The sequence below is a fragment of the Dendronephthya gigantea genome, unplaced genomic scaffold (genome assembly GCF_004324835.1).
Source record: "Dendronephthya gigantea isolate DGI-Jeju-01 unplaced genomic scaffold, DenGig_1.0 000157F, whole genome shotgun sequence".
Classification (NCBI taxonomy): domain Eukaryota; kingdom Metazoa; phylum Cnidaria; class Anthozoa; order Malacalcyonacea; family Nephtheidae; genus Dendronephthya; species Dendronephthya gigantea.
In genome coordinates this window covers 387,448-400,731 of record NW_021163167.1, presented here as the reverse complement: position 1 = coordinate 400,731, position 13,284 = coordinate 387,448, and the positions used below count along the sequence as shown (strand labels likewise).

Sequence of the window (13,284 nt, the reverse complement as noted above, 5' to 3'; positions counted from 1 at the left end):
ACACCACAAGGATTTGTTTGACATTCATTGATATCTGTAATAATTAAACACACTCTGATTTCATATTTTATACTTTATATTTTAAACTACAAAACGTCCCCCAAACTTTAACACGCTCCTTTCCTCGTATATCTCTCGTCCCCATGCTCCCGCCTAATAACGTCAATCATTACATCGCTTTCTCTTTTTTTTTTTTTTTTTTAAAACTCAACTGAATAACTATGAAATGTTTGTTATTGTTCCCAGTTCCCAAGTTTTAGGACACTAGTCCAGATGGTATTGGGTTACCAAATCTGTTTACAGGTTGTTGTTTTCTCGTTGATCTTCTTGGTGGTGGTTGGTGTTCTTCAAAATCCTGCATCTCATGATTCTCATCTTCGACTCCGTTACCTCGTGCATCATCCACGTTTTTGGTCTTCTCTTCGTCACTACTTTGAACAAAGTAGTTCATCCGCAGGTTTAACTACTTTGAAATGAGACACATTGCGTGTGATAGTACGTCTGTCGTTTCTAGCTGTGGCTGTTGCTCCTTTCCTCTTCACGATCGTAAATCGCTCAGGATTGAATCTAGGAGATAGCTTGTTAATTGGTTTTTGTTTGCAAATAACAATGTCACCTTCCTTGATTGTGGATGTTTTGGTGTTATTCTTGACATCATAATATTGCTTATTACTGATCTTCCTCTTCTCAATGTTTTCCTTAGCGCTTTAATGCTTGTTAACGATTTTCTTTGTTGATAGCTTAGGTAGACTTCCTTGAACCTTTCGGTTTAACAGTAACTCACATGGAGGTATCTTAGTAGTGGCATGCGGCGTTGAGCGATAATTTAATAAGAATCGTTGAAGTTCTTGTCTCCAATTCTTTCCCTCTAACACAGAAGTCTTTATCACTTTTCCTAGCGGCTTCATCACTCCTCCGATTACCATTCCCTTGGGGCCATAATGGAGTGCTTCTGGTCCATTCGACTCCCAAGGCAGCCATGTATCTTTTGAAGTCATCCCCATTAAAAGGTGGGCCATTATCAGTTTTAATTGTTTTTGGAATGCCGTGAGTTCCAAATATACGGTCTAGCTTAGGGATACAGGCCTTCGCTGAAGTTGACTTCACAATTTCCACTTCAGGAAACTTAGAATACGTGTCGGTTACCACAAGTAAATACTGTCCACAGTGGGGAATAGGACCATAAAAATCGAGTGCCAAGCTTTGCCATGGCTCCGTTGCTGTAGGCGTAATCCTCATCGGTTCAGGTGGACTACCGGGACCAACAGCTTGACAAGCCGCACAGTTTTCAATGGTTTTAATTTTACTATCCATTCCAGGATACCAAATTTTCTCTCGTAATAGCGCTTTAGTCTTTTCTATTCCCTGGTGTCCCACATGGCCAAGTTGCGTTGCACGGTCTTGTAATGAATTTGGTAAAACAATTCTGCTTCCCTTCAGAAGAAGGTCTCCTGCTTTCGTTGCTGTTAGTTCTTCCGCACACATGTGATAAGATTTGAGTTCTACATCCTTCTCGTCCCATTTCCCTGTTTTTAAGCATTCCACAACTCTGCTTAAAGTTGCGTCTGACAGGGTGGCATCCTTGATTTCTTGGAGTGTCATTGACTTTGTAGGCGCGTTGTTAATGATATAGTTTACATAATTATCTGCAATCTTTTCTTCGACTGTGGTTTTTTCTTGAGTGCTGGTAGGATGACGGCTCAAATAATCAGCTTCATTAATTGTTCCCTTCTTGTAAATCACACGGAAGTTGTACGGTTGCAACCGTAACATCCAGCGCTCTATACGAGCTGGAGGCTTAGATTTCGGATTATTGAAGATTGCTTCCAGAGCTTTATGGTCAGTATAGACATCGAACTCACTACCTAGAAGGAACAGTCGAAAGTGTTTAATTCCCCAAACTAGACTCAAACCTTCAATATCTGTCTGAGAATATCGACTTTCAACTGGAGACAGGGCTCTACTTGCGTAGGAGATAATACGGTACAGTTCTCCGGACTTTTCTCGTTGTGCTAAGATTGCACAAATTCCCAAAGGCGATGCATCAACAATAAGCAAGCTTCTTTTCTCTGTATCGAAATAAGCCATAGTAGGAGCTTGTGTCAATTTCTTTTTGATCTTCTCAAAGGCTCTTTGGTGAGTATTGTTCCATGTGAAAGCGACACTTTTTCTTGTGAGATTCCTCAGCGGTGTAGTAATTTCAGCATACTCTGGAACATACTCTCGGCACGTGTTAGCTAGACCCAAAAAACTGCGTACTTCGCTGGCATTCTTTGGTGCTCTGGCTTTGACCAAATTTTCTACTCTTGCTGGATCAGGTCTTGTTCCGGTTGCTGTAAAAATGAGACCATAGAAGTTAATCTCGTTGCGTAGGAAACTACACTTCTCGGGTTTCGCTTTTAAGTTGAGTTCATCTAGTCGTTTCAAGCAGTTTTCTAAGGCTTCATCGTGTTGCTTTCGTGTTTTCCCGTGAACGATTATATCGTCTGCGATATTCTTTACTCCACAAATGTCACTAAGGTGTTGTTGCAAAATGTTTTGGAATATTTCTGGTGCACTGTTTGTTCCATAGTTCAGTCGTTTGTAACGAAAGAGGCCTTCATGTGTCGAAAATGTGGTTATGTAGCGACTTTCTTCGGTCAGTTCTAACTGATGGTAGGCTTGTTTTAGATCGATCTTCGAGAAATATTTCGATCCATTCATCTCAGCACGAAAGTCGGAAAGGGTTGGCATGATATGTCTTTCCCGCTCAATCGCTTCATTGGCTGCCCTCATATCAACACAGATTCGTGTTCCGCCATCCTTCTTTGGGGTGCACACAACGGGCGAAATCCAGGGTGTAGGTTGGTCACAGACTCTTTCGATCATATCTTTCTCCATCAATTTTTCTAGCTCTTTTGATACATCTTTGCGAATATGATAAGGTATCCGGCGCTGCGGCTGAACTACCGGTTTAATATTCTTATTAATATGCAACCCGACTTGTTGAGTGTTCAATTTTCCTTCACCAACGAAAACATTTGCATATTTATCAATAATTTCCTGGATATCTTTATCGGCGCATTTCGGCGTTGATGCAAGCGCTGGCTGGCTTTTATCCGTGCTTTTATTGCTTTTTCCGGTGTTTTCCATATTCTTCGAAATGACTTCCGGTTTAGAAACTTCCGGTTTCAGTGGCGTCTCAAGTTCAGTGACTTTGTTTACCAATTGAATTAATGCCAAATCTTGAGCGGTTTTGGCACTAAGTAGATTTCCAGAGCCACCTTCGACAACATGAATAACCGAGACAGTATAACGTTTGTTCGACTCCAAGGTTGCCTGAAATTGACCTTTAAGAGGTAGTGGTTTATCCGAGCCATAAGCAAATATCTGTGTGGCACTCTTGCACAATTTTACGCTGGATTTGAGGCGATCGTACGTTTGGGAATCGATGACATCAACTGTGGCTCCTGTATCAACAATGAAATTAATGTTAGTTGAATTTATCCGTATGTTTGTTTTCGTCTTTGGGTGGTCTTTGGTTTTGTTCTTCACTGCGTACACATAATCGTCTTCTGAACTGGTCTCCGTCGAGGAATCGAGATGTTTGTTGACTGCCCGTGCATGATTTTTTTGTTTGGATTCTGATTTCAATTGTTCTTTTGATTGTTCTCTTCGTCGGGGCGATTCTTTTGGAAGTTGTGACTTGGGAAAACGACGCGATTGTTTCTTTCGACACACTCTCGAAAAATGACCAAGTATACCACACGCATTACAAGTTGAATTGGCAGCTGGACACGGGCGATCCCCATGAGGGTAAGCAAATCCACAATTATAACACATAGATTCAGCTGGTCTTCTCTCCACTTGATTAAGTTGTACATCTTTAAATTTTTCTTCCATCCCACTGGCTTGGGCTATACTGGTTTCAGATTTGCGACCATCGATCAACATATCTTTCAGTGAATAATTGCTTTCTTTCAACGCTTTCTTACGCAGTCTTGAAGATGTCCCATTGCACACAATTTGCATTTTTATCTCAAATTCAACATCAGTGAACTCACAATGCTTTGCTAATCTTCTCAAGCGTGTGTGAAATTCATCTATTGTTTCATTATCTTGTTGCGCTGCTTGTCTAAACATATATGTTCGGTAAATACGACTTTTCTCCGGTTCGAAATATGCAGTGAGGGCGTTGACAGCTGCTTCGTAATCTTTCTCGTCTCCTGTGTCTGGCAGTATTTTAAATATTTCGTGAACTTCAGGCCCAGCTTGGTACAGCAGAAGTGCTCTTTGACGTGCAGTATCCTTCACATTCGTAGCGACTAAATATGTTTTAAAACGTTGAATCCATTGTGTCCATCGAGCGCTTGTATTCGTTGGATCAGCCTTCGGTTCGAACAAAGGCATTGGCTGTAAGCCATTCATTGTAAAAAAATTTTGTCCTCGTCGCCAATGTAATAATTAAACACACTCTGATTTCATATTTTATACTTTATATTTTAAACTACAAAACGTCCCCCAAACTTTAACACGCTCCTTTCCTCGTATATCTCTCGTCCCCATGCTCCCGCCTAATAACGTCAATCATTACAATATCTATAAACACATTACAGATAACGTTGGCAAGGACTACATTGAGTTTGATTTTGATAATCTGTAGAAATCTTTTCTATACTTTTTCAAAAAGAAAATATTATTCATTATATAATTATAACAAGCAGACTACCTTAGCTGAGCATATGGAATGGTGAACAATTGTAAATCAAAAAAGAATGTCAAATTTTGTTTATGCCGATATTTTATGTTCACCTTACCTGTACAGTTGTAATTACCATTGCCCTTATAGCCCATGTTACAAGTACAATTATATGAACCATCAGTATTAGTACAATTTGCATTTACACCACAAGGATTTGTTTGACATTCATTGATATCTAGAAATATATTACATATAACGTTGGCAAGGATTAAATTGAGTTTGATTTTGATAATCTGTACAAATCTTCTCTATACTTTTCCCAAAACAAAAGTATTAAATAACTCTTAACAAGCTGAATATAATTACAAATGAAAAAGAATCTAAAATCCTCTTTCCATTTTCAACTTAGGCATGCTGGAAGGAAAAGACTAACTCAAGGGTATATAAAGCAACTATACTAGAGCAAACAAGCAAATTAGCTAGAGTAATCGTGTGAGCTAGGTAGCTGACGAGGAAGCAGCGGATAAATAGCACCTTTCGGAGAGATCGAAAGCCGGAAGAAAATCAATTTTGACAATGCACATAACAAATACTTTTGAATATGCCGATATTCTATTTTACGTTACCTGTACAGTTATCCATTGCCTTCATAGCCCATGTGACAAGTACAATTGTAAGAACCATCGATATTGGTACAATTTGCATTTACATCACAAGGATTTGTTTGACATGCATTGATTTCTAGAAATATATTATAGATGACGTTTGAAAGATTACATTGAGTCTTATTTAAAAAAAAATATATTATTCATTATATAATTATTAACAACCAGACTTAGCTTAGTATATGGCATGGTGAGCAATTGTAAATCAAAAAAGAATGTAAATTTTGTTTATGCCGATATTCTATGTTCACTTTACCTGTACAGTTGTTACCATTGCCCTCATAGCCCATGTTACATGTACAATTATATGAACCATCAGTGTTGGTGCAATTTGCATTTATATCACAAGGATTTGTTTGACATTCATTTATATCTAGAAACATATTACAGATGACGTTGGCAAGGACTACATTGAGTTTGATTTTGATAATCTGTAGAAATCTTTTCTATACTTTTTTAAAAAGAAAATATTATTCATTATATAATTATAACAAGCAGACTACCTTAGCTGAGCATATGGAATGGTGAACATTTGTAAATCAAAAAAGAATGTCAAATTTTGTTTTTGCCGATATTCTACGTTCACCTTACCTGTACAGTTGTAATTACCATTGCCCTCATAGCCCATGTTACAAGTACATTATATGAACCATCAGTATTAGTACAATTTGCATTTACACCACAAGGATTTGTTTGACATTCATTGATATCTGGAAACATATTACAGATAACGTTGGCAAGGATTAAATTGAGTTTGATTTTGATAATCTGTACAAATCTTCTCTATACTTTTCCCCAAAACAAAAGTATTAAATAACTCTTAACATGCTGAGTATAATTACAAATGAAAAGAATCTAAAATCCTTTTCCATTTTAAACTTAGGCATGCTGGAAGGAAAAGACTAACTCAAGGGTATATAAAGCAACTATACTAGAGCAACAAGCAAATTAGCTAGAGTAATCGTGTGAGCTAGGTAGCTGACGAGGAAGCAGCGGATAAATAGCACCTTTCTAAGAGATCGAAGCCGGAAGAAATCAATTTTGACAATGCACATAACAATACTTTTGAATATGCCGATATTCTATTTTTACGTTACCTGTACAGTTATAACCATTGCCTTCATAGCCCATGTGACAAGTACAATTGTACGAACCATCGATATTGGTACAATTTGCATTTACATCACAAGGATTTGTTTGACATGCATTGATTTCTAGAAATATATTATAGATGACGTTTGAAAGATTACATTGAGTTTTATTTTTGAAAAAAAAATATTATTCATTATATATTATTAACAACCAGACTTAGCTTAGTATATGGCATGGTGAGCAATTGTAAATCAAAAAAGAATGTAAATTTTGTTTATGCCGTATTCTATGTTCACTTTACCTGTACAGTTGTTACCATTGCCCTCATAGCCCATGTTACATGTACAATTATATGAACCATCAGTGTTGGTGCAATTTGCATTTACATCACAAGGATTTGTTTGACATTCATTTATATCTAGAAACATATTACAGATGACGTTGGCAAGGACTACATTGAGTTTGATTTTGATAATCTGTAGAAATCTTTTCTATACTTTTTTAAAAAGAAAAATTATTCATTATATAATTATAACAAGCAGACTAGCTTAGCTGAGCATATGGAATGGTGAACATTTGTAAATCAAAAAAGAATGTCAAATTTTGTTTTTGCCGATATTCTACGTTCACCTTACCTGTACAGTTGTAATTACCATTGCCCTCATAGCCCATGTTACAAGTACAATTATATGAACCATCAGTATTAGTACAATTTGCATTTACACCACAAGGATTTGTTTGACATTCATTGATATCTGGAACATATTACAGATAACGTTGGCAAGGATTAAATTGAGTTTGATTTTGATAATCTGTACAAATCTTCTCTATACTTTTCCCCAAAACAAAAGTATTAAATAACTCTTAACATGCTGAGTATAATTACAAATGAAAAAGAATCTAAAATCCTCTTTCCATTTTCAACTTAGGCATGCTGCAAGGAAAAGACTAACTCAAGGGTATATAAAGCAACTATACTAGAGCAAACAAGCAAATTAGCTAGACTAATCGTGTGAGCTAGGTAGCTGACGAGGAAGCAGCAGATAATAGCATCTTTCGGAGGATCGAAAGCCGGAAGAAAATCAATTTTGACAATGCACATAACAAATACTTTTGAATATGCCGATATTCTATTTTACGTTACCTGTACAGTTATAACCATTGCCTTCATAGCCCATGTGACAAGTACAATTGTATGAACCATCGATATTGGTACATTTGCATTTACATCACAAGGATTTGTTTGACATGCATTGATTTCTAGAAATATTTAGATGACGTTTGAAAGATTACATTGAGTTTTTTTAAAAAAAAAATATTATTCATTATATAATTATTAACAACCAGACTTAGCTTAGTATATGGCATGGTGAGCAATTGTAAATCAAAAAAGAATGTAAAATTTTGTTTATGCCGATATTCTATGTTCACTTTACCTGTACAGTTGTTACCATTGCCCTCATAGCCCATGTTACATGTACAATTATATGAACCATCAGTGTTGGTGCAATTTGCATTTACATCACAAGGATTTGTTTGACATTCATTTATATCTAGAAACATATTACAGATGACGTTGGCAAGGACTACATTGAGTTTGATTTTGATAATCTGTAGAAATCTTTTCTATACTTTTTAAAAAGAAAATATTCATTATATAATTATAACAAGCAGACTAGCTTAGCTGAGCATATGGAATGGTGAACATTTGTAAATCAAAAAGAATGTCAAATTTTGTTTTTGCCGATATTCTACGTTCACCTTACCTGTACAGTTGTAATTACCATTGCCCTCATAGCCCATGTTACAAGTACAATTATATGAACCATCAGTATTAGTACAATTTGCATTTACACCACAAGGATTGTTTGACATTCATTGATATCTGGAACATATTACAGATAACATTGGCAAGGATTAAATTGAGTTTGATTTTGATAATCTGTACAAATCTTCTCTATACTTTTCCCCAAAACAAAGTATTAAATAACTCTTAACATGCTGAGTATAATTACAAATGAAAAGAATCTAAAATCCCTTTCCATTTTCAACTTAGGCATGCTGGAAGGAAAAGACTAACTCAAGGGTATATAAAGCAACTATACTAGAGCAAACAAGCAAATTAGCTAGACTAATCGTGTGAGCTAGGTAGCTGACGAGGAAGCAGCGGTTAAATAGCACCTTTCGGAGAGATCGAAAGCCGGAAGAAAATCAATTTTGACAATGCACATAACAAATACTTTTGAATATGCCGATATTCTATTTTTACGTTACCTGTACAGTTATAACCATTGCCTTCATAGCCCATGTGACAAGTACAATTGTATGAACCATCGATATTGGTACAATTTGCATTTACATCACAAGGATTTGTTTGACATGCATTGATTTCTAGAAATATATTATAGATGACGTTTGAAAGATTACATTGAGTTTTATTTAAAAAAAAAATATTATTCATTATATAATTATTAACAACCAGACTTAGCTTAGTATATGGCATGGTGAGCAATTGTAAATCAAAAAAGAATGTGAAATTTTGTTTATGCCGATATTCTATGTTCACTTTACCGGTACAGTTGTTACCATTGCCCTCATAGCCCATGTTACAAGTACAATTATATGAACCATCAGTGTTGGTGCAATTTGCATTTACATCACAAGGATTTGTTTCACATTCATTTATATCTAGAAACATATTACAGATAACGTTGGCAAGGATTAAATTGAGTTTGATTTTGATAATCTGTAAAAATCTTTTCTATACTTTTCCCCAAAACAAAAGTATTAAATAACTCTTAACATGCTGAGTATAATTACAAATGAAAAAGAATCTAAAATCCTCTTTCCATTTTCAACTTAGGCATGCTGGATGGAAAAGACTAACTCAAGGGTATATAAAGCAACTATACTAGAGCAAACAAGCAAATTAGCTAGAGTAATCGTGTGAGCTAGGTAGCTGACGAGGAAGCAGCGGATAAATAGCACCTTTCTAAGAGATCGAAAGCCGGAAGAAAATCAATTTTGACAATGCACATAACAAATACTTTTGAATATGCCGATATTCTATTTTTACGTTACCTGTACAGTTATAACCATTGCCTTCATAGCCCATGTGACAAGTACAATTGTACGAACCATCGATATTGGTACAATTTGCATTTACATCACAAGGATTTGTTTGACATGCATTGATTTCTAGAAATATATTATAGATGACGTTTGAAAGATTACATTTAGTTTTATTTTGAAAAAAAAAAAATTATTCATTAAATAATTATTAACAACTAGACTTAGCTTAGTATATGGCATGGTGAGCAATTTTAATCAAAAAAGAATGTAAAATTTTGTTTATGCCGATATTCTATGTTCACTTTACCTGTACAGTTGTTACCATTGCCCTCATAGCCCATGTTACATGTACAATTATATGAACCATCAGTGTTGGTGCAATTTGCATTTATATCACAAGGATTTGTTTGACATTCATTATATCTAGAAACATATTACAGATAACGTTGGCAAGGACTACATTGAGTTTGATTTTGATAATCTGTAGAAATCTTTTCTTTACTTTTTTAAAAAGAAAATATTATTCTTTATTTATACAAGCAGACTACCTTAGCTGAGCATATGGAATGGTGAACATTTGTAAATCAAAAAAGAATGTCAAATTTTGTTTTTGCCGATATTCTACGTTCACCTTACCTGTACAGTTGTAATTACCATTGCCCTCATAGCCCATGTTACAAGTACAATTATATGAACCATCAGTATTAGTACAATTTGCATTTACACCACAAGGATTTGTTTGACATTCATTGATATCTGGAAACATATTACAGATAACGTGGCAAGGATTAAATTGAGTTTCATTTTGATAATCTGTACAAATCTTCTCTATACTTTTCCCCAAAACAAAAGTATTAAATAACTCTTAACATGCTGAGTATAATTACAAATGAAAAAGAATCTAAAATCCTCTTTCCATTTTCAACTTAGGCATGCTGGAAGGAAAAGACTAATTCAAGGGTATAAAGCAACTATACTAGAGCAAACAAGCAAATTAGCTAGACTAATCGTGTGAGCTAGGTAGCTGACGAGGAAGCAGCGGATAAATAGCACCTTTCGGAGAGATCGAAGCCGGAAGAAAATCAATTTTGACAATGCACATAACAAATACTTTTGAATATGCCGATATTCTATTTTTACGTTACCTGTACAGTTATAACCATTGCCTTCATAGCCCATGTGACAAGTACAATTGTATGAACCATCGATATTGGTACAATTTGCATTTACATCACAAGGATTGTTTGACATGCATTGATTTCTAGAAATATATTATAGATGACGTTTGAAAGATTACATTGAGTTTTATTTAAAAAAAAATATTTCATTATATAATTATTAACAACCAGACTTAGCTTAGTATATGGCATGGTGAGCAATTGTAAATCAAAAAAGAATGTAAAATTTTGTTTATGCCGATATTCTATGTTCACTTTACCTGTACAGTTGTTACCATTGCCCTCATAGCCCATGTTACATGTACAATTATATGAACCATCAGTGTTGGTGCAATTTGCATTTACATCACAAGGATTTGTTTCACATTCATTTATATCTAGAAACATATTACAGATAACGTTGGCAAGGATTAATTTGAGTTTGATTTTGATAATCTGTAAAAATCTTTTCTATACTTTTCCCCAAAACAAAGTATTAAATAACTCTTAAAATGCTGAGTATAATTACAAATGAAAAAGAATCTAAAATCCTCTTTCCATTTTCAACTTAGGCATGCTGGATGGAAAGACTAACTCAAGGGTATATAAGCAACTATACTAGAGCAAACAAGCAAATTAGCTAGAGTAATCGTGTGAGCTAGGTAGCTGACGAGGAAGCAGCGGATAAATAGCACCTTTCTAAGAGATCGAAAGCCGGAAGAAAATCAATTTTGACAATGCACATAACAAATACTTTTGAATATGCCGATATTCTATTTTTACGTTACCTGTACAGTTATAACCATTGCCTTCATAGCCCATGTGACAAGTACAATTGTACGAACCATCGATATTGGTACAATTTGCATTTACATCACAAGGATTTGTTTGACATGCATTGATTTCTAGAATATATTATAGATGACGTTTGAAAGATTACATTTAGTTTTATTTTGAAAAAAAAATTATTCATTAATAATTATTAACAACCAGACTTAGCTTAGTATATGGCATGGTGAGCAATTTTAATCAAAAAGAATGTAAATTTTGTTTATGCCGATATTCTATGTTCACTTTACCTGTACAGTTGTTACCATTGCCCTCATAGCCCATGTTACATGTACAATTATATGAACCATCAGTGTTGGTGCAATTTGCATTTACATCACAAGGATTTGTTTGACATTCATTTATATCTAGAAACATATTACAGATGACGTTGGCAAGGACTACATTGAGTTTGATTTTGATAATCTGTAGAAATCTTTTCTATACTTTTTTAAAAAGAAAATATTATTCATTATATATTATAACAAGCAGACTAGCTTAGCTGAGCATATGGAATGGTGAACATTGTAAATCAAAAAAGAATGTCAAATTTTGTTTTTGCCGATATTCTACGTTCACCTTACCTGTACAGTTGTAATTACCATTGCCCTCATAGCCCATGTTACAAGTACAATTATATGAACCATCAGTATTAGTACAATTTGCATTTACACCACAAGGATTTGTTTGACATTCATTGATATCTGGAAACATATTACAGATAACGTTGGCAAGGATTAAATTGAGTTTGATTTTGATAATCTGTACAAATCTTCTCTATACTTTTCCCCAAAACAAAAGTATTAAATAACTCTTAACATGCTGAGTATAATTACAAATGAAAAAGAATCTAAAATCCTCTTTCCATTTTCAACTTAGGCATGCTGCAAGGAAAAGACTAACTCAAGGGTATATAAAGCAACTATACTAGAGCAAACAAGCAAATTAGCTAGACTAATCGTGTGAGCTAGGTAGCTGACGAGGAAGCAGCAGATAAATAGCATCTTTCGGAGAGATCGAAAGCCGGAAGAAAATCAATTTTGACAATGCACATAACAAATACTTTTGAATATGCCGATATTCTATTTTTACGTTACCTGTACAGTTATAACCATTGCCTTCATAGCCCATGTGACAAGTACAATTGTATGAACCATCGATATTGGTACAATTTGCATTTACATCACAAGGATTTGTTTGACATGCATTGATTTCTAGAATATATTATAGATGACGTTTGAAAGATTACATTGAGTTTTATTTAAAAAAAAATTATTCATTATATAATTATTAACAACCAGACTTAGCTTAGTATATGGCATGGTGAGCAATTGTAAATCAAAAAAGAATGTAAAATTTTGTTTATGCCGATATTCTATGTTCACTTTACCTGTACAGTTGTTACCATTGCCCTCATAGCCCATGTTACATGTACAATTATATGAACCATCAGTGTTGGTGCAATTTGCATTTACATCACAAGGATTTGTTTGACATTCATTTATATCTAGAAACATATTACAGATGACGTTGGCAAGGACTACATTGAGTTTGATTTTGATAATCTGTAGAAATCTTTTCTATACTTTTTAAAAAGAAAATATTATTCATATTAATTATAACAAGCAGACTAGCTTAGCTGAGCATATGGAATGGTGAACATTTGTAAATCAAAAAAGAATGTCAAATTTTGTTTTTGCCGATATTCTACGTTCACCTTACCTGTACAGTTGTAATTACCATTGCCCTCATAGCCCATGTTACAAGTACAATTATATGAACCATCAGT

General features: G+C 34.6%; 1 protein-coding gene and 4 long non-coding RNA genes across 5 annotated transcripts; all 5 read right to left on the bottom strand.

The window, feature by feature from the left end:
• Window positions 1-795: 795 nt before the first annotated feature.
• On the bottom strand, window positions 796-4,407 carry LOC114537452 (uncharacterized protein K02A2.6-like). The gene has a single exon (XM_028558496.1). The coding sequence runs from the start codon at window positions 4,405-4,407 to the stop codon at window positions 796-798; it is 3,612 nt and encodes a 1,203-aa protein (XP_028414297.1).
• A 1,609-nt stretch (window positions 4,408-6,016) lies between these two features.
• LOC114537458 lies at window positions 6,017-6,769 on the bottom strand. The gene is made up of 3 exons (XR_003688586.1): window positions 6,740-6,769; window positions 6,444-6,560; window positions 6,017-6,056 (listed from the first exon to the last, which is right to left on the bottom strand). It is a non-coding gene; the product is annotated as an uncharacterized LOC114537458 (long non-coding RNA).
• A 1,534-nt stretch (window positions 6,770-8,303) lies between these two features.
• Window positions 8,304-9,847, bottom strand: LOC114537465. Its single transcript, XR_003688592.1, has 3 exons — window positions 9,818-9,847; window positions 8,713-8,829; window positions 8,304-8,323 (listed from the first exon to the last, which is right to left on the bottom strand). It is a non-coding gene; the product is annotated as an uncharacterized LOC114537465 (long non-coding RNA).
• Window positions 9,848-11,026: 1,179 nt separating this feature from the next.
• LOC114537466 lies at window positions 11,027-11,766 on the bottom strand. The gene is made up of 3 exons (XR_003688593.1): window positions 11,747-11,766; window positions 11,456-11,572; window positions 11,027-11,065 (listed from the first exon to the last, which is right to left on the bottom strand). It is a non-coding gene; the product is annotated as an uncharacterized LOC114537466 (long non-coding RNA).
• Window positions 11,767-12,160: 394 nt separating this feature from the next.
• LOC114537461 lies at window positions 12,161-12,915 on the bottom strand. The gene is made up of 3 exons (XR_003688589.1): window positions 12,886-12,915; window positions 12,593-12,709; window positions 12,161-12,199 (listed from the first exon to the last, which is right to left on the bottom strand). It is a non-coding gene; the product is annotated as an uncharacterized LOC114537461 (long non-coding RNA).
• Window positions 12,916-13,284: the final 369 nt, after the last annotated feature.